The sequence below is a fragment of the Dendronephthya gigantea genome, unplaced genomic scaffold (assembly GCF_004324835.1).
Source record: "Dendronephthya gigantea isolate DGI-Jeju-01 unplaced genomic scaffold, DenGig_1.0 000006F, whole genome shotgun sequence".
Taxonomy (NCBI): Eukaryota; Metazoa; Cnidaria; class Anthozoa; order Malacalcyonacea; family Nephtheidae; genus Dendronephthya; species Dendronephthya gigantea.
In genome coordinates this window covers 2395308-2416818 of record NW_021163016.1, presented here as the reverse complement: position 1 = coordinate 2416818, position 21511 = coordinate 2395308, and the positions used below count along the sequence as shown (strand labels likewise).

General features: G+C 37.4%; 2 protein-coding genes across 2 annotated transcripts; one reads left to right on the top strand and one right to left on the bottom strand.

Annotated features, from left to right (window-relative positions):
- Positions 1-40: 40 nt before the first annotated feature.
- Positions 41-15654, bottom strand: LOC114516414 (calcium-transporting ATPase type 2C member 1-like). The gene is made up of 22 exons (XM_028535880.1): positions 15227-15654; positions 13702-13791; positions 13500-13597; positions 13118-13226; positions 12825-12983; positions 12015-12083; positions 11492-11567; positions 11303-11369; positions 11044-11168; positions 10717-10814; positions 10484-10615; positions 10308-10397; positions 9841-9954; positions 9593-9740; positions 9178-9348; positions 8663-8760; positions 8532-8582; positions 8123-8358; positions 7687-7803; positions 7413-7560; positions 6798-6893; positions 41-657 (listed from the first exon to the last, which is right to left on the bottom strand). Exons 1-22 carry the CDS (start codon positions 15452-15454, stop codon positions 397-399), a joined length of 2781 nt encoding a protein of 926 aa, XP_028391681.1. The 5' UTR covers positions 15455-15654; the 3' UTR covers positions 41-396.
- Positions 15655-16114: 460 nt separating this feature from the next.
- LOC114516854 (pachytene checkpoint protein 2 homolog) lies at positions 16115-21216 on the top strand. Its single transcript, XM_028536442.1, has 16 exons — positions 16115-16313; positions 16534-16702; positions 16918-17038; positions 17273-17328; positions 17592-17632; positions 17749-17798; positions 18205-18277; positions 18390-18453; positions 18589-18675; positions 18867-18973; positions 19210-19278; positions 19607-19691; positions 19779-19819; positions 19999-20070; positions 20142-20211; positions 21031-21216. Exons 1-16 carry the CDS (start codon positions 16228-16230, stop codon positions 21160-21162), a joined length of 1323 nt encoding a protein of 440 aa, XP_028392243.1. The 5' UTR covers positions 16115-16227; the 3' UTR covers positions 21163-21216.
- The last annotated feature ends 295 nt before the right edge of the window (positions 21217-21511 follow it).

Here is a 21511-nt window from a genome sequence, read left to right as displayed (position 1 = left end):
TGATTTGTTTGAAATAACATTATTTATATATTTTAACGATATATTTATCGATCCCCTGCAAAACATTTGTACAAATTGGAATATTTAACTTACACAATTAAGTATATAATATATACCTATTTCGTATATCTTTGTCTTCAGTTCTCACCAACATTTCAACTTTCGACATACTTTCGGAACTGAAATGATTATAGGCATCTGGATGGTGTCATCTAAACACAATTCTTCATCCAAAAACTTTGACAGAGAAAAACCATTACGTTTCTCCAAGTTTCTCAGAACATTATACGTTTCTCAGAATTGTGAACGAATATTACATTGATACAAATTTGTTTTTCTAGTAAATCTCAGGACTTTCGCGAAGAAGCATTTTGCATAAGGGTTCTAGTTGTATAACTAAACGGGATACAGCATTTCGTCGGGAATTTGTCTTCTTGACGACCGCCGAACTATGTGCTTTCTGACTTCGTCAAATATTAGAACGGTCGACGCGATACAGGCTAACAGAGCTAAGTCAGAAAACAGAAGGGCTTCCGTTTGGAAAACTGATTGAAGAGGCGGAAAATATATGACCAGCATTTGACCAAGAAGCGAGCCTCCAACAGCCAGTAAGAACATACGATTGGAGAAAACGCCGATGGTGAATACGGATTTTACCTGAAATATGGTCGATAAAAAAAGATGTGAAAATTTTCTTAAGCGAGTTTCATAATCCCCCTTGGGTTGGTGGTATTGGGTAAGGATTAATTGGCTTAGGATTGGCTTACCGACCGCTTACATAAGGACAAAGCGGTTTATACACACTTTATGAATGGCTGAACCAAGAACTCATGCATGCATTTGTGAATTTGTGAATGAATATCTTTACATGATATTTAGCTTGGATGTTTAAAGTTACTTCACAACCAAATTAAGACGTGAAAAAAAAGTTAGCCTATATGACTGTGTCTTGTGTATTAATATGCCATTTTTTAACGATATACCTGTTAACAATTTAAACTCGCATTTTTATGTTTTTGCTCGCGAAAATTTTTTACATATTTCATTTCTCAATTTGATAAACACTATGCATGCTGGTTTGGAAAATAAGCTGTCTGAAAGATCAAATGAATATAGATGAAAATCGTTAGTCATTACATTCCACAATCAAGCGATTCAATCAACATAATAATAATTACAAAATTTCCTCCATAATGAAGAAGTCATGTTCTGAAAAAGCCCATGTCATTGACCCTTTCAAAGTTCAAACAGAAAGCTTTTCTTTGCTAAAGTAAATTTGCCTCCGTGATATTTGAGAGAAAGCTATAGATCTATCATGGCCTCATTCTGTGCATAATATGCATGCAATTACCAAGTAAATCTGGAAAAAAATCACAGACTTATCCAGAAGGTTTAGGTAATCTATAGCGCAATTAAGTGCTATACAAGTAAGGTTTATATTGTAATTCAAGACGAGGTTTTCATGTATATTATGAACATCATTGATGCATGTTCGTGTTTGTGGTAATAATATATTTATCTAAACAAGGCGACCTTGCATGGATTGGAAAGGCCACCTTGAGGCAAGAATGTTCTTGTTAAATCAACAACTGTAATTTTTAAATTTGAAATTTAAATTCATGTTTTCTTTTATCTACATGCATTTTCGTTGTACAAAAATCGGCTTATAACAAGCTATCATCATCTTAAGGTTATAGATATTAGCACGAAGATACTGATATGTTTTTATTATCACAACAGACGCGTCGAGGTATGCACCTTCCTAGCTCGTGCCAAATATAATAACGACTGCTGCCGCTGTGTTGCATAGAGCATCATGCACGACCGGATATACATACCCCGTTTCAAAAGCACACGTCTATAGCAACGATAGCAATAGAGGATAAATAAACATGCTGAACATAGTTAACAGGGAGCGTGTTTGCACAAAAGTCGTGGGAAAACACTGATGCACGCGTTGCCTGAAGCGATGAATTCTTCTATAAACGTGACGGCCTTCTTTGAAGATATGTCGAGAAAATTTATCAGGAAAGTGTAAAACGCTGTTAATTCCCACATACATTCTCGTTTCAACCTTTCCTAGCGAACACTTCAGTAAAAAAATGCGGCAGGTTTCGCAACGAAACTCAATGATTGAAAACTTGAGGAGGTTGAAATTTTTTTGCCAGAATTTCGACGCGTGGAAAAGGATTTGAAGATACTTTCCTTTTTTTAACTTTCACCCTCTCATTCAAAAGCATTTGCAGAGAGAGAATAGCAGGCTGAATCTTGCGACAGAATGATATTTCATGCACTATCGTTGCCTGAAGGTTAAGTGCTACCCAAAAGGCGAATTACATTAAAATGATAAACGTTTGTCCCTCGATTTTATAAAAGCGTTTTTGCCCGTTTTTCGAAGGAATACATGCAGTGCGATATTTAGTTAACCGTCGTTATTATCACATGTAAAACCAAATAGAGAATACACGTATATATAACGTTCGCGTGTCTAGTTTTTGCGCGAGTCATGGCGGCCTGCGTCATCCATTCCAAGAAATATGTTAGTATGTACTTCGCTGTTTCTCGAACATGTGGTTGATGAAAACTTTTGATAAGAGGCATGATAATGTGAATTCTGGGTATGCTAGAATCAGCTGGTATCCTTGACCTTATCGGCCTCCACTCATCCTGTTAAAAAACTAGAAAACCAGGAAACTGCTATCGTCGCCTCTCGTATCACATATACCTACGCAAATCCCTTTGGCTCAATACTCTTTTTGATTATACGTACCAGAGAACGTCTGTCAGCACATATCAAGAAAAAGTTTTCTATTTTCAGAGAACATGCACGAAGTTGTAACACACCGACCGACATGATTCACATTAATTGGCATATACGCATCTGATATATATCGCAGTGGCTGGAACATTTACACAAGACGGTGCGAAACCAAATTTCTACGATTATTCGTCGATAAATTCTTGGAATTCTTATCTAGAAATCTTGATTGTTCCCGAAATGACATTTCAGGATTCTGCTCATCGTCGTTTCACATGTAAACAACTTGAATACTATATATTCAAGGGATTAACGGATGCTATTTTCCACGAGTGTTTGAACTCCCAAAATCTTTGCACAAAATGACAGTTTCGACAGAGATGAATGTAAACTATTTCAGTATCTTTCCGACATCCAAAAAGCTACTAAATCAGATTAGTATTTTATCTCTCAGCTGTCGAGGCGAGAAAAACATGCATAAACCCAACCCAGTTTCCTGAAATTCAAGTGCATTTCGATTCGTGATGAGGTATACGAGGAATAAGCCTAAAGAATGCCCCAAATATACTCGTATTTTTTAAGTCGATTTAATTCCAAAGAGCAAGCATTCTTTACCGCCAAAGAACTATATTGGGGATCTTACACAACTGGCTAATTATGTGCATGTGGTAAAATTCTATAATCCACGCGGTGTTGCTTCAGGCTAAACGCATCGAAAGGGACAAGTCCCATCAACGCAAAATTTCTGTGAATATAAAGACCTGAGTATCTAATATGTCGCCATATTCTGGTTCCTTGAGCAAACGACGTTTTTGGCTTCAGACATAACATTATAGACACTATACCTATACAATAATTCATCTGGGTATATAGAAGCTATATATATAAGATATAGTTGGTTTCACAATAAATGCCCACGAAATATGCAATTGGTTGTATTACGAATTAATCGACCTTTTCAGCTTGCATGCAAATTAACACATTTCAGATGTTGTGTGATCATGGAATAGCCAATAAAACTTGCATACACGATGAAAAGGTTTATTGTGTGGAATTTTGCCCTAAACTGAATAAAGATGGACAAATCTTCTAATGAAATATCAGCTATGACGTTGCATAACCTCAGAATTGTTACGTAACAGACATGGAAAAGTAGTTGATTTCATGAGCAAAAAAGCATTACTAAATGAAATCTTTTATATTGTATAAGTTAAACGTTTTGGCCTGACATTTTCAAGACTTGTGGTAGGATTATCTCTCAAGAATGCTCTAAGTTTGAATAAAAAATCAGGATTATATTCTCAAGAATGCATGTTCGATGAGAATGCAAGAATTCGTGAGACGAATGAATCAAGGTGCTGTGTGCACGGTCACTTGATTGCAGTTTGAGTTTAAGATGCACGACGTGGATGTGACATGAAAACCGCTACTATTGTTAAGGTGGATTTCCACTTACAGCGAAATCATTCGCTAGCGAACAGTCAAGTCGCGAGAACAATCAAGTCGCCCTAATTTATCTATGCTGTTAAAATTCAAAAGAAAATATTTAAATATTTCACCAGCGAACGATTTTGCTGTAAGTGGAAATCCGCCTTAAGTATATACCAATATTTCCATTTGTTTTACGTACAGCTCTGACCGTGTTTATCAAAAGGAGTCCATAATTCCTATCCCTGTTGGGAAACTGTGGAAATTAACGCAGTATCATTAACTTCACGTCCGCGTCGTATAGATTTGCTGCATCTTAAACTCACTATTATTGACGTTGACGGCGAACATTCGAAGTATCAAACATAATCTTAAAATGCTTTATTGATTAACATATAGTTGGGTAATTAAAAGTGAAGACAGGTTTAACTGCATTTTCACGCATGTAAGCAACAAAGAATTATTGTATATATAAATAACGATGAATACCAAGACTTTATTGAAGGAATTAAACGTTCGATGGACTTTGAAAATCAACTAGCATTCAAAACCCATAAACAAACATCATGAATGGTTTGCCCTTGACAATTAGCATTTGAAAACAACGACAGCGTACTGCTTCCGGACAGAATGATGAAAAAAAAACGTTTGGGAAGTTAAATGCATTAATAGAATTAATAGAGGATGTTTGCATAGCTGCATACAGTCATTAATCGGTTGTATTGATGTTCGTGAATTGAAATGTTTACATTCTATTCCGCCCTACCCAATGTCTGCATGCATAACCTTGGCATAATTCACTGTCTTTCGACCTTGCTTCGTTCTGCATACCAGCGTGGGTCTCGCGACAAAACGTGCAATAGAGCGCCCCACTGGTAAAGTAACCTTGAATAAGCTTCAAAAATTGGCTCGCGCATTTGCAATCGACCTTGTGCGGAATGTTTCAAAAAAAAAGCATGCAGTATTATGATGCATCCTATATTTAACGAGTTAATGATATCATTTTCATGTGTAGCAAGAGCAGTCATTAAGGTTTCCAACCAAACTACTCTCACGAAAACTACTCTTTCTACTCCCACGAAATGTAATGACATGCACTAACTCTTTGGTACACAAACTTTGCAAAGGAAGACATTAGGAAGAGCTATACTTGCAAAGGGAACTACAAATGCAGAGACGTCATGATTCATTGCAAACGTTCGATTCATTACAAACTTTCGATTCATTGCAAACTTGAAACATCAAACGAAGGGCCATGAATACAAACATTAAGCAACTCTGTATAAATCCTAGCTGGTTTTGAGACCGCGCGATAAATAACCTTGAGGTTTTGTCCCTGTAAATGATTGTGTAATTACTTGCAATTTAATTACAATAACGATGAAACAAATGCTAGTTCAATACATGCACAGCTTCTAGAAATGGATGAATGAAATATTTTTGCCCTAATTGTATGATTACATATCATCGCTCTCAGAGTGCATGATAGCTCGTCACAGCGTCTCAACGAATGTTTTTGAAATTCTTAAAATAATTAACAAATATTTACTCATGTTGAAACATATCTGAATATTTCACAATAGGAAGTTTCGAAACTTCGTTGATAGTTACACACACGCTTTTTAAATTTAATACCCGAGGTGCAATTTATATCGGCAAACTATAACCCCATGTACTGCCTAAAACCTGCTAATAGAAAGGATTATTTCAAAAGGTGAAGCCATCCTAGGCTTTTAAAACTTCCAAAATACAGAACTGTGGGCGGACGAACATGTGTTTTTGTTAAATATACTTTCCATTGTAAAAACATCGCGTGTCATACATGTGCAATTGCAACAGCGAAAATATGTTCTACATAGTTGAATGCATTACTTTCGATACTTCCAGACGCTCCCTGCTATGTAAAAGGCATTTATTGACGTTATTCAAATCGTAAAACGCGACGTTAATAAGGTCAAGGTACCAGATAAGCACATTATATTAGACACGTGCGTGAAAAAACATTACTACGAGAATGTTCACCTATCAGCTTAATTTATCATTGCGTGATGCGAGATTCATCGAAACTTTTTTTTGCCTTTTAATTTTTTTTTCCTTTCTTTCATTGCCTTGTTGTACTCATGGGTGGGATATCTTATCTCTTTTGACCAATTTCTTCCGCTTGGAATACTTTTTATTGAAATATTCCGTTCTTAATCCTTGGTCTTGGACCACACAGGATTATTGATACATGCGCGCTCCTGTTTAACTCTACGACGTCTATTTCATTTGAAAAGTTGTCCCACAAGTATCCCAACATTTGCAACCCCAAGTATCCCAGTCCCATGCGTATACCCGCTAAATATCCCGGAAAATATCCCGCATTCAGGCCAAACAAAATAACAAATCCATACATCTCTCGACTTCTCATTTCAAAAGGATAACAATCACTGCAAACTGCAGCGTCATTTCAGTGTTTTCACTTGAAAACTTTTCATCAACGATGACTGAAGATCTATACAGACTCATCTACTGTACCTCCTATTGTGTACCCCGGGTCAAAGAAAGCCTTCCCCCCTACCCCATTGCCGATACCCTCCTCCTCCCTCCCATCAAAGATTTCGCCTCCTACCTGTGAGCGGCAACTCAGGGCGTTGAACATATCGAAGAAAACGAAACACGTGAACGTCATCGTCGTATCACGTGCAGTGATTTTGTCATCTATCATCTGAAATGGAGAAGAGATCAGAACTTAGGCCCACACGGACAAGGAAATCTTTCGTGAAAGTATCTGTTCAAGTTTACTTCCCAAGAAATTGAAAAACGCGCGTTCTGTTCACTTATATAGATCAACGGCGTGTTTGCTTAACGTTGATCTCTATATGTAAACGGACCGTGAAAATTTTTATAGCGCAAGGACACGAGGCTTGTTGTGTTATCCAGAATTTTTGTGTTGCTAGCTGGTGGAATTATCAATTATGAGTCATGTAATCCTAAGATCGGTACATGCGAGTGTAATGGGGCCTAGATCACCTTTTCATAGAAAAGAACCTGAAGTACTAGACGATTTTGCGCTAAATGTTAAGGTTGCTGGGGTTTTGAAACTTTGAATTAAATTTTGAGTTTAACTTGACGCGCAACAATTAATTCGATTTGAATAAGAGTTTTAAACTGTCACAATGAAAATGCATGTTAAGTAAATTACGAGTCATGTATGAAGTATGACATGAAGTATCACACTCCTTACCTCACGCCAAAACACCCAGAGCGTACCAGTGACTATGAGCGTAGCACTCATTATCACGTTGAACATCAGAGATCTAGTTATGATTGGTTGTTTAACGTCACGTGGTGGCTTCTTCATGACGTCACGGTCTACTGGCTCCACGCCCAAACTGGTTAAAAAGTGACGAAAAAAGAACATGGAACCATAAACAAAAACATTTGAAATAACAGCAAAACGGTTTTGACGTTGGCTTCAGACAAATTCCATTTTCATGCATGAAACTGATGAAACGTACCTTTGGGCAGGAGGACCGTCCATGATGATATTAATCCACAATATTTGCATCGCGTTTAACGGATTAGGAAGTTTGAGAAACGTTGAAATAGATATTAATGATATGGCTGCAATACTCCTGGAAAGACAAAAAATTAAAGTTGTTTCATAACATTTGAGGAACTTTTCAAAAGAAGTAAACTTAATCCTTGCAGTGTTGCACATTACATTCGTTGATTAGCGCCTACTCTTTCTTACAAAGCAACAATCTCCGTGGCTAAGTGGTAAGGACATTAGGAAAGTTTGACGCCATTCCATAAGTGCCCAATCCATAAGTGATACAATTTTAAACTGCCACTGAGGAGTTCAGTTTTAATTATGTTAAAAAACATCCTAAAGAGAGTTGCCGAGACATTATATTTATAAATGACTCCAAGATTCAGTATATATACACTTACGTGCTTAGTTGAAATCGCACAAAATTCTTAATATTGTAAAAAATTCCCTTCCCCTCCTCAATGGCAGACATGATTGTATTGAAATCGTCATCAACAAGGATCATCTCGGCTGCTTCTTTGCTCACATCTGTACCTATTTTACCCATAGCGATCCCAATGTCTGCGCGCCGCAATGCCACCGCATCATTCACGCCATCGCCCGTCATCGCGACCACGTGACCATGACGTTGTAGCGCCTGAAACACACGTGATCAAAGGACGATGAGCAAGGGCCTAAAACAAGACTAAAAACAAGCGAAGTTCTCTCGAGGTTCCTTCATTCAGAAGATGATGTTAAGCAAGGTATCTTTCTGAAACTTGAACCAAATATTCCCTAAATAATTGTTAACCAAGCATCTACATATTGTACCTTTACAATTGTCAATTTATTTCTTGGGCTAACTCTGTAGAATACTGATACCTAAGGAAGAAACAAAAACAATTTTTTCACAGTCTATTCATTCATCACATAAGTTTCCCGCCAAATTTCCCGCCACTTACTCTTTCAATGACATCATCGAGTTCGTGTGGTTGCAAGGCATCCATCTGCTCCCCGGACAGAACGTGGTAGCCTGGCTTATAAATTCCCAGGATTTCCGCTAAAAACGAAGCATGCCACTTTATTTCATAAGTTAGAGAGGTACAGATTAGATTCGGAGTGAACAATAGCTCCGACATAAAGTGCAAACCGAAATAAAGTGTATTTCAAGAGATATTTCAAGAAGTTATTGCAGTATTAAATACTTACGTGGTATACCTACAAGCTAATTTACTTACTTAGATATACTTAGATTTAGTTGTTTAAACAGAGGAATGGATATGTATTTATTAACTAGTCCCAGTCCTTTCCCCCCATTACAGATTACCCGGATACCGTATTAAGATCGTCTATAAAAAATGGTTAACAGCCCAAAACAAGGGCTCTCTGTTGTACGACACAAGCAGAAAAGCATCCGTTGTACCAACTGTATCATTAGGTTCCGAAATAGACCACCATTTGACCTTAATTCTCTTACCAATTGTTAGTGCAGTGTGTTGTGAATCACCCGTGACCATCTTCACCTGAACACCGCTGCGCAGTAATGTATGTACTGACTGCTCAACACCAGGTCGAGGCGGATCCAGGATTCCCATCACGCCAAGGAAAGTAAGTTGCTGAAGGCTAGTCCCGCTAGCAAAACCAATCACTAAACAAGACGAAACGGAAAAAAATTATTCCAATAAGATTAATGAAGACGAACTACTGGAAATGGTAAATTTCGACACAATGGTTTTCAACAGTATTTTTACTCATGTTGTGTTCCTTAATTCATTCGGTCAATTGCTACCTATTTCATATTAACGGGTTGTGTGTGGTATACAACCCGCGGTACATCAAAGTGAACTACATCGAGCGTGAGTTAAGAGAGCTTGGTGGTGAAAAATACATACCTCGTAAACCATGAGAGGCCATTTGGACCACTGTTTTTTGTATTCGGTCTACTTCTTTGGCTGTCAACATCGAGGATTTGTCCTCCTTTGAATAGTGAGTGCATAATTCAAGGATTCTCTCAGGAGCTCCCTTGACGTAATACAGTTCCTACACAGAGAGAATTTCTATTAGATTTCACCGCAGGAAATCATCAGTTGCTTTCCTGTCGTTTGCTATAGAATTTTGGTGAGATTCAGGTTGTACAAACCTCGTTTCCATGTCGTCTTTTCGATTTACACTTGACCGCCATCCATTTATGAACGGAACTAAATGGTCTTTCTTCCAAGCGAATATAATCTTCCCTTACGTCATGTAAGCTAAACTAAAAGAAAGACAGTTGTCTTAGCCAGAAAGGTAAATAATTTCTTGTTCTTGCCACGTAAAGCCCGCCGCGAACGAGAGCTATCAGCTGAGATAACACACTCGCGAGGCAGTTAACTCATCCCAAAAACCATCCGCATACGATAGAAACTTGCCTCTCGAGGCGAATCCTCACGAAAACTATCCGCACACGAGAGTAAATTGCTGAGTTAACAGCCCCGCGAGATCTTTAGCTCAGCTGATAGCTCTCGTGTGCGGCGCGCTTAAGAATTCAACCGTAAGACTCAATATGTAACGTATTATGGCATGTTAAACGTTGATGGTCAGAACGAATAAACGCAGCTCAATTCTTACTTTCATCGCCGCTACCAGTAAAGCTCCCTCAGTCGGCTGACCCATCAAAACACCCGCGTTGATGCTCGCATTGTTGCACAGACAACCCGCCTGAAACAGAATGGCTCGAATGAGACACGGAAATACCCTGTGCTCCGCAAGAGGAAGGCCCGTCCAAGGGACCTGACGACGTGTACCTCGAGGATCCTCCGTATCCCTGGATGATTCGAATTATCAACAACAACATCCCGCTCAACCAGTCGTCCCTGATTCAGATACGTTTCCCCGGTGGTAATCGTACCGTCGAGATCATAACCAACTCCAGAAACCTTGAAAAACATCATAAACAATAAAGAAATGTAAATATCGCGATATCTCGCTAATTTAGATGCAGTTTAAAGATTTAAGCAATTTTCTCCCGAGTTCCCACCTCGGCTAGTTTGCCATCAGCTGTGTAAATCTGCGTGACAGTCATTTCGTTTTTGGTCAGCGTTCCTGTTTTATCCGAGCAAATTACAGTAGCGCAACCTGTGAAGGTACGAGAAACTAGGATTGAAACCATGGATTGAAACCATGCAGAAAGGAAAGTGCTAGCATCTAAATCTGGCAACATTTACATCTAAACTTGCAATTCCTATGTGTATATTTGCATCAACTTGTCTAGATCGAAAATTAGTCTATAATAAATTGTCTTTAATACTGAAACTCTGAATAATATGGAGTAAACCGCTTTTTCTAATGTACTTATCGCACCCACCAAGTGTCTCGACAATTGGTAGTTTCTTTACAATGGCATTTCGTTTGGACATCTTCATAACACCCAGCGCTAATGTGACAGTTACGACAATTGGCAAGCCTTCTGGAATTGCAGCTACGGCCAGACTAAATAGAAGAAAATTTTAATCGAAATTGAACAATTTTCGTTTAACCAACCGGTATATTATATAATTTTAGACAAAATCAAGCTGGAAAGGACATTTGATTAGCCAACATTTCTTTCAACATAAAATACTTACCTCACACCAATTGTAAACATTTCTAAAATATGTCGATTTTGCATCCAACCGAGTAAAATAATGAGACCTGAAACGAGTTTATAGTAACGTGTGAAAAATCTAAGAAAGCACAAACTAAGTTTAAAAGGAGATATCAAGAATTGGGCTGCGATTATTTGTACTTCAATAAAATGCAGAGTAGATTTTTACCGATTATACACAGGGAATAAAACGACAGCTGTTTGCCCAACGAGTCCATAGTTTTTTGAAGCGGAGTCTTGGGAGGCTGGTTGAAACAAAACCGTATCATTACATTTGTTACACATAAACCGCGCGGTTGACTGGACAAGAGTCGAACAAAACAAGGCATTACTCTGGGCATTACCAGTGAACTCAAATAAGACGGCAACGCTCACTCTCTGACTTTCCCTCATTAATGAGTGAAGCCAAGATAGCGAATCACGAAGCCTTTCTTGTATGTATGATCCAGGCCTCTGGCGCGGAAATTTCAAGGGTAAATAAAAATTGCCGCCATTTTACCTACGAAATTTCCGCGTGGAGGCCTGGATCATACCTACAAGAAAGGCTTCAATGTCCGCCATCTTGGCTTCAAACTTCGGACAGAGTGAGCGTTCCAGTCTTATTTGAGTTCACTGGAGTCAAACCAAACAAGGTATTACTCATGCCCAGACTGCTCACGGTTTACTTGATATCAAGTAGCATGTGATTTTACCTCTTCAGCTTTCATAAGTTTAAAGATTTCTCCAAATTGTGTGTGTTCCCCTGTGCCCGTAACAAATCCCTACAACACAAAAATGTTGGTAAGACGACGATTTAAAGAAAGGAAAGAATAATCATGGCATTATTTTTAACATAATCAGGATTGTTGTAGGAAAAATTTGAAAGAAAGTAATCAGTCATTTCCTGTTGTTCTGTGCCTAGACCTACGCTTCGAAACTGAAGTTTTACATTATATTTTTTGCCCTCAAAAGTTTTTAAAGAATCAACGTTGACCTCTTTTGGGAAAGACTAATACTTCATTTTTGCTGGTTAATCCATATTTAATTGTCATTTATCAAACAGAACGCATCCCATGAGTGTTTTTGACCTTATAAACAGCACGCTATGCCCATATCAGACAGTTTAAGATGTTGAAGTCTCAAATACTGACCACAGTTGCATTGTTTTGTCTACTTTTAGCAAATACTAAATGCTTGTCACTTCAAACTCATAGCTGAGATGATTTCAAAAGCGGGAGTTTCATGTTTCCCAATTTTCTTCATGAGTCTCATAGTTTGTTTACAAAACTATTCATTCTTTGTACTAGGCACGGTACGTTCTTTGACTTTATACTGATCTTAGAACAAAAAATACGATTATTATGTCGCAGTCGATGTCGCTCCCGCGAAAATATTTTCGTGGGAATATGCAAATTTGTTTATCCCTTTATAACCACTTTGAATACGAAGATTTAACGTAGTTTGTACCAGTTGTATCACCTAGAACTCACTATTATCCCTATAAGTTACAATGTAACTCTGACCTTCCCCTTCCCACAGCGAACAAGTGTTCCCATGAACGCCACATTTTTCTGCTCCGTGACGCTGCCGTTAGCTACGGCTTCAGGAACACACGATGGATCTTTTCTCTGGGGTTCTGTCTCACCAGTGAAGCTAGATTCATCAATTTCTAAGTCAAGTGCCTAGCAATGAAACAGTCAATTACAGGGAGACTATTTAAAGATACTCATCCACCACATTAAAAAAAACAAAAACGCTTAGAAATCTATACCAAGAAATTTCTTGGAAACTCTTTTGCAGTATTATATAATCTTACCTCGACAAGTCTGAGGTCAGCTGGAACCCTATCTCCGGTAGATATTACAACAACATCGCCGGGAACTAAATCTTTGGCTAAAAAATTCTCTAATTTATCATCTCTAATGCTGAAAAAAAGAGCAGACCACAATTAAAAGAGAAATAATTAAATATATCTTTCAGGGCACAAGTGATACTTCCATAAGTAATTCTAAAATTTAGGCTTATTCCTAACAAAAAAATGACTTCAAAATGAGATCTCTGTTTGCCTTAATAGCATTGAATAAATGTCTATGCTTTATAAAGTTCTTTGGCAGATTAATAAAGAAATTAAGGGAATTGTTTTGAATCCAGAACAGGAGATTCATACAAGATACAATACAAGTCAATGGCATATTTACCAGTGGCATGTTGGTGGAACTAATTTTTTAATTTCTTCTACCGATTTATCAGATCTGTACTCTTGGACAAAGGCAACAGTCACAACTATTAAAACTGCCTAAAAATACAGGGATATTGAAACATATCACATGGCATACCTTTTCATGACTTACCTTCGCCAGGCAATCTCAAATTTTGAAAGTTACATGATGATAAACATACCACTGTAATGCTAACTGCATCATCTATCTGTCCCATCATAACGCTAACAATACCAGATGCCAAGAGTAATAAAATCATCGGTTCTTTGAACTAAAGAATAGATATTAATTAAGATCTCACAAGTCAAATACCAAATGTGAATCTATGCATTATTTGGTAACTATTGGACTGGCATCTCAATTCTGACTGTCAGTGGCGTAGCCAGCATTGATAATTGGGGGGGCCATATTCATATATTCATGTTAACAGACTGTAAAAACAATTGATTTGAAAAGAAATTAAACCTGCATGTCACGAATATATGAATATGGGCCCCCCAATTATTGTTCTGGCTACGCCACTGCTGACTGTTTCTCAATATACATACATAAAAGCTAACCTAAAATTCAAACAAACTAATGTTAGAATTCACATTATTATGAGAGACAGATTTTTAGTTGCTTGTATGATGAAGAAGTCTAAATTCATGGTCATACTCAAATTCAAAATATAAGATTTTGAAATAACTTCCAATCATTTGCTTTCCCTGGTACATATATTTTGAATGTTGCTGAGAATTTCAGTTCCAAAGAATAACTAAAATAGTTTAAGATTTTAAAATCTAAAAATTTGAGAAAATTATTGAAAGAATTGTGGAATCAATGTCACATTTTTAATATTGTCATGAACCCTGTAAATATTGCCCTAATTGGTGACATAATTTTTTACACCAAAAATCATAATAGGACCTTGTAAAACATCATGTGATTAATTTACAATCATGTTCAATTCTGTAAAAAAAGACACGTTTTTAACATAATAGCTATAAAGTGCGAATTTCTTTTGCTTTGTGCCTGAAACTGATTCTTGTAGAAATACGAAACTTGTCTATCATGGAGTTTTGCAGTTTGGCATCGCAACTATATTTAGTTCGGCAGACTACAAAAAAATTGTTGTTATTGATGTGATAATTTGCAACAATTTAAATATTGAAAGCGTTCTTTGAAATCGTACGCTCCTCGAAGCGAATTAATGACCGTTAACATTAAGAGAATTAAGCCTGGTTCACATATGCCTGGGGTAAGCCTGTGACGCACCGCAGGAAAATTGTGCATCCATAATAATTCTCCACCGCCGGTAGCTCGGCGTCACCCCCAACAACAAGCCATTCGATCCTGTCATGTACTAAATTTAGATAAGGCACAAGTGTATTGTGGGAAAGACTTCTACAGGCACACCGGCGGTGTGTCGGAAGCGTGTTCACATATATAAAAATAATAAAAATGTGCTACGTACACCGTCGCTTTGCCGCCGACCTGCCTGGAAAGTTGAACTCGAGTCAACTCTCCCGGCATACCGCCGGCAACTCTTGTGCCTGCCTGAGACACCGGCGATAAACCGGCGCTGAGTGTTCTCATATGCCTTAAGAGCACCGCAGACATACTTCGCAGGCATGCCACAGTCATATGTGAACCAGGCTATAGAGAATCAAAAGTATAAGCCATTGTAATCGGCTCAAACGAATCCTTTGGTCCGTTATTACTACCTGGTCCACGTATTTACGCCAAAGGGGGGTATCTGGTCCAACATCGAATTCATTCGACCCGTAAGTCCTTCGTCTTCGCTCCGCGTCGCTATTACTCAACCCAGAAGATAATCTAGACTGCAGGTTCCTCTCAACATCATCGATGGACATGCTGGACACTTTTGCAGACGATAGGAATGGCAACATTTTGTCTTCTTTTGTCTGGGGCAGTACGACTGCCTGTTCCATAAAGGTTGTCTCGCAGCTAAAGGAAGCTCTCAATTTGCGGCTAAAATCCTGGCGGAATTCAACGTTATATTTTCTGACACATACTTGACTATCATAGTCCCGTAGCAGTGTAAAGATAAGACAAACATCAGGGCAAAATACAGCTGTAAACCATGCTTAAATTCTTCCTATTTTGATGTTCATCTTCATTAAAATTACAAATCATTCACTGACTCGACAACGCGTGTTGTAAGTACTTCATCTACGATTAACATAATGTGGCTCGGTGAACGAGATTCACTTGATGATATTGTATTTTCGTTCACACTGATCTCTATCGACACACGTAGTTTGTGCAACGTGGCTCAAGGGCGGATCCAGCATTTTGGCTGACTGATGCGATGTTTTCAACGTCTCTATGAGGTCTATAATCTGCATTTCGGAATATTCGACCATGCAAAAGTCGAATACACAATATTGCGGTATATTTGACCTTATCAAGGACAATATAATAATAGCTATCGGTGTCACAGATAGCTATTAATAGTGTCATGGCAAAATGACAGCAAAACTAAAAATTTCAGGATAAAAACTTAAAAACTCCCTCAAAATATTTTACTTTTTGTAATATTGGACGCGCGCAAAATATGGAGACTGAGACCTAGTTTCCAAAAATGAGTCTAAAAATGGCGGAACTTTCAAAAGTGTTTTGTTTTGTACGAAAATAGTCTGCTTTTTTCTTGCAAAAATGAGGTAATTATTTGAGAACTTAAAGAGAAAATCATCCCACAGTTATGGACCAAGTACACGAGCTCTCAGACGCACTTCCTACGCCAAAACTCCCGATCCTTCACGTCGAGGTGAACCAAATTAACACTAGGTATGCGTATACTGTGTACGGTACATTATTATCGAAACTTGATGTACGCTGTATTGTACAATCTTTTTTTGTATGTCTCTAGCAAGTATACAAAGTAAATATCCTGTCTCTTCTTACCCCATGTAAATATAAAGAATTGCACTAGAATAACTACATTGAGTCGAATTTCATGAGTCATGAGGCTTTACGGAAATTCCTATGATATAACTGTGTTTTCTAGCACCGTTTCTCGTCAACAGTTGGGTTCAGCGGTTGCAGAACTTCTCTCAGAGGTTCAAAGCATCCACGGGGATACATGTTTTATCGAGTTCACCGACGAATATTTAAAGGAAAATGTTAAGAGTATCTGCGTTGTTTGTGATACCGATTATTTCAGCAAATATGGCCAGGTATTGGGCGACTTTGTTGTTAATAAACGAATTGTTTAATGTGTCTTACTAGTAGTTAGACTAACACAAATTAAATCTTATGTGTTGTTAACAAGAGGCATATATGGTAAGTGTCAGATCAAAAATGAAGAGTGCATGGTCAGTGGATATGATTATCTCCTGGCATTTCTATTTAATGGGTTAATGGAATGACTTGAGGTGGCAATTCTGTTCAGGTTGTACAGTTATCAAAAGCATCCTTGAGTTTTCATGTCTACCAACTCCACGATGATGAGCCTGGTTCTGAGGAGTTAGAAGATGACATATCCGCTGCAAATCATTGGATGTTACCTGCAGGTAACCAACCTAATTTGCATAGAGCAGCTATATCTAATATAACCAGTCCTCGGTTGTAGCACTGCTATAAACTGAAATACGAGTGATGACACCATGATAAGATATTTTGTATTGGTTAAAGTTTATCTTTGTCAACTATTTTGAAATGCGAAATAGAATCCTTCCTTTTCATTACATGACCAAAATCTATCCTCTTTTAGATAAGCAATTCATGTAAAAATATTTATTTTATAGAAGAATTTCATGGTTTATGGGAAAATTTGCTATTTGATTCAGATGTCAAAAACCAAGTATGTTCATATAATATACTGCCAAATTCATTACCAGGCCAATCCTAACACTTGAATTCAGTTACTATATAGAGATCCATAGCTGAGCACATTCTGCAGTTCAATGTATTCCACTGAAGCAAAATATTACATCCTCCCCAAGCAACCCCCCTCCCCTCATGCGTTCAGTCCTCTCCAGCACTGATCTCTATTGGTACCTGGACTCAATATATCTTTACTCAACCAATATTGAATCCATATTATTCCTAAATTTTCTTCACTAGCTCTTGCAATATGCCTCCACAACTCTTTTATTTTCTGACAGGTTTGTGAAAATGAGTTCAATCTAAGTGATTTCTTCCTGAATTATTATTACATTTGTGTATCCAATTGTTAGTAACAAATCATGAAATATAAATGAAATGAAATTATTTCTCACAGAGGAGTAAACACCAATATTATATCCTGGAATAAAGTTGTTTTGCTTCATGGTACGTTGGAAATGATACACACAAATATATTCGGCTGTCGATAACGCCATTTTGAAGCGGAAATTCACAGACACAGGTCTTGTACTACAGCAACGCGAGACCACCCCTGGCATATATGAAATAAAAATATAACAATTTCGGTCATAAAACCCCAACAGACTTCTTCATAAAAAGCAGGAGGCTTAATGTAACCAAATACGCGGCAAACAAGGCCAGTGAAATATTTTCCCGCCAAAATTTTAAAATCATGAATTGTTTGATTTTAAGTTAATTTTGTTCGGACGGTGATACGACTCTCGCAAAAAAAAAGGCTATTTGGCGGCTAGAAGTCCCCTGGCTCTTTTTTTGATAGTTTAAGATCGGAATCTTTGTTCATGAAATCTGTACAAATTACAATATTCTTCAGGTCCACCTGGCACAGGGAAAACCTCGCTCTGCAAAGCTCTGGCACAAAAATTGTCCATTCGACTAGCAGATAGGTAACTTAGTACTTTGGTCGAGATATTTTCTCGCCATATAGAGATATAGAACTGGTTTAAACTCCCACCGGTTTTTCATGGAAATTCACTGATTCTTCGACTGTTATTTCAGATTCCACACTGGTCAACTTATCGAGATCAATAGCCATAGCTTGTTTTCAAAATGGTTTTCAGAGGTACATCTAATGCAAAAACTATTGGCTGAAACTGGAAGTAGAAATCTCAGTGCATGTGGAATCTCTTAAGATCCTGATTTTTGTTGTCGGCTGAGAGTTTTTCAACAAATTAAACATTCCGATTTGATTGTTCAGAGTGGTAAGCTGGTGATGAAAATGTTTCAGAAAATTCAGGAATTTATCGACGATAGCCAAACATTGGTTTGTGTACTCATAGACGAGGTGGGATATAAAATAATGCGGATCTTTTGAACATTTGGCTTGCTATCTTTGAATTAAACTTCAAGTTCATCATAAACACAACAGCTTTAAAACCGGCTAAAGGTTAATATACAAAATACGCATTGCTATTTCTAGTGTATAAAAGCTTTAAGTCTTAAGATGGTATTTTCGTTCTTTCCACTAACGCTTAGGTTGAAAGTCTAACAGCAGCGCGCAAGTCTGCTTTGAATGGTCAGGAGCCATCCGATGCCATTCGTGTCGTGAACGCTTTTTTAACACAGATTGATCAAATAAAAAGGTACAACTTAACTAATGTGTTTTACACATGCATGTCTTCACATGTTCAAAAATAGTTGAGTTTTTGTATATAGTTAGAAGTCAACAGATAATAAAAAGGTCGTCATCTGGGGCCTCAGGAAATATTGCCATATTTACAGAAACAGGAATCAAATTGAATGCATCTCTCAATTTTCTTTAAGCTTGGAATAAGGAAAATCTCAGCCGAAATTGTGTAATTTGTTTCAATTTCGTTAGATATCCAAATGTTATCATTTTGACGACTTCAAATATTACTGGTGCAATAGACTTGGCCTTTGTTGACAGGTTAGAAACAAGGAGGAATTTCGTTTTGAACAAATCCGCATATTTGTTTACATTTTTCAGGCAGAGCCAATCAGAACTCCTAAATTCTTAATACTTCATGTAAAATGGCAAATGATGTAACTTCTTACCGGAAGTAGTGAAGATTAATGCATTCTGATTGGCTTACTAAAAATGTAAACAAATAAGCTGATTGGTGTAAAACGAAACTCCCCCTTGTTGCTTTAAGAAGATATACTGACGTTCAATGCTCTATACTATAGTGCTTCTCAGATGGTGTCATTTTATCTCAAAAAATGGCGGTAATTTTGTTTGATTCTCATTTGCGTAGAGCTGATATTAAACAATACATTGGACCCCCTTCGCCCAAAGCTATTTACAAAATATACCATTCGTGTATTAAAGAACTAGTCAGGGTAAGCGTTATTTATTTCTTGCTATAATCTTTATAACTAAATCAAAATCTCTTCGAAATGATATTTTTTATATCGCACAATTTCTAGACAAGCATAATATCACCAGCAACCCAAATATTAGATTTAAGGTACGAATGAAACCTTGTGTTTTTGTCAGCTTGTAAATTTCCCTTTCAGCGATGAAGAGTATAAACGTATTGTGGAAGTATAACCTGAGTATTTCGTCCCTGCGAAGTTGTCAGCTTAATTGACGACAAATCGTATTCAACGTATTATTTTTTGTGCTTGATTTTTTTTCAAAACATAGAGCCCTCGAGGTGCTTAGATTCGTCGACAACGATGTCACACATTGCAGTTTGAAATTGAAGAAAATTGCAGAGTGAGTGTGTACAATGAATGATTAAAAATTGTTTGAAAAAACTTTAGTAACTTTATTTATTCCTGTTGCAGTAAGAGTTTCCAGTTGAGCGGTCGAACTCTTCGAAAACTGCCATTTTTGGCTCATGCACTTTATTCGCAAGTACGTTGAAAAGATTTTTTATTGTATAGGTTGCATCTAGGCTCCTCCGCAGGCATCTCTTATGTAACTAAAAATATGCCTATTTGGCTTGGGCTAGCTGTGTCGGGGGAGCGAGAAAAAAATTTTCCTCACCTTCCATGACACAGCTAACGCATGCCTATTAACCTAATATACTGAATTTAATACATAAGAGATGCCAGTGGACGAGGCTAGGTTGCATCGCTTGCATAGTTTAATATTTCTACTTGAATTGAGACCACTGATTAAGACTCCTTTAGCTCATGAATAGAAACGGAAAATTCGTCTAAATTTTATATGCTTATTCGCCATCGATGAAACTCGTCATGCTTTTCGCGAAAAACCTGGGAACTAGAATGCTACAATGCTACGACGTGGAAAACATTCACTCGCCTCAGTCTTTTCGGAGTTTTTCTTCCGTCGCTGTATGGGAAGACGCTTTATATTATTAGTTAAAGTCGCTAAAAGCTCGCAGGAGACTCAAATAATTGTTTCTGGTGAACTCCGTCGCAGAGAGACGCGGCGTTGTTTAGTCTACATTTGGTAAACTGTTGTGAAAATTTGATTCCTCGTTTTCCGACAAATGCAATAGCACCTGCAGTACTTCTATAACTTTCGAAACGCCCTCTTCTGAAAACAAAAATAAGCACTGAACGATACATTTTAATAGAATGATAAATATTTTTACGCGTTTTCTTGTTTAAGAGAATATACTAATCTCTCATTGAAATGTTCTATAACGATTGTTAAACACTATTTAATTGATTTATCTTTAATTTTTTCATATTTATTCTTATAAAGTCGCAGGCAATATGTTTGGAGGAGTTTCTCGACTATCTTTCTATTGTGGTCGATAAACAGTTTGAAGAGAAAGCTAATTTATGTCCAATGGAAGAGGAAAAGAGACAGGTTGCTATTAACGGCGAAATTTAACGGTCGCTCAAGAAAAACAAAAGCACTAAGCATAAGCGATATATATAAGTAATTGAAATTGAAAGAATTTATAAATGGAATATTTTTAAATAGCTTGTTTGACTTACTGCGCTATTTTAACCTGTGGCTGTCTATTGGGGGGAGGGCCTCATGCGGGACACGCGAATAACAATATTTTTTTATAATATAACAATTATAGTACGCGCGTGCTGATTGGTCGAGAAACGTGTTTCTATAACTGTATAGAAAGGCGGGAATTTTCCCGCCGAACTTGACAAGCGAAGCAATGTAATGAGAATTTGTAATTGAATCGAATTATACTATTTGTACAAAATCTTTTTATTGAGTT

Bases quoted from the DNA above. Each gene is read 5' to 3' on its own strand.
- LOC114516414 (XM_028535880.1), bottom strand. From the start codon at position 15,454: ATGGAACAGGCAGTCGTACTGCCCCAGACAAAAGAAGACAAAATGTTG. The intron at 13,598-13,701 runs GTATGTTTATCA...CTGTATTTTTAG, and splicing joins ATGCAGTTAGCATTACAGTG to GCAGTTTTAATAGTTGTGAC. The intron at 11,169-11,302 runs GTAAGTATTTTA...TCTTCTATTTAG, and splicing joins ATGTTTACAATTGGTGTGAG to TCTGGCCGTAGCTGCAATTC.
- LOC114516854 (XM_028536442.1), top strand. From the start codon at position 16,228: ATGGACCAAGTACACGAGCTCTCAGACGCACTTCCTACGCCAAAACTC. The intron at 19,692-19,778 runs GTAAGCGTTATT...CACAATTTCTAG, and splicing joins GTATTAAAGAACTAGTCAGG to ACAAGCATAATATCACCAGC. The intron at 20,071-20,141 runs GTGAGTGTGTAC...TTCCTGTTGCAG, and splicing joins AAATTGAAGAAAATTGCAGA to TAAGAGTTTCCAGTTGAGCG.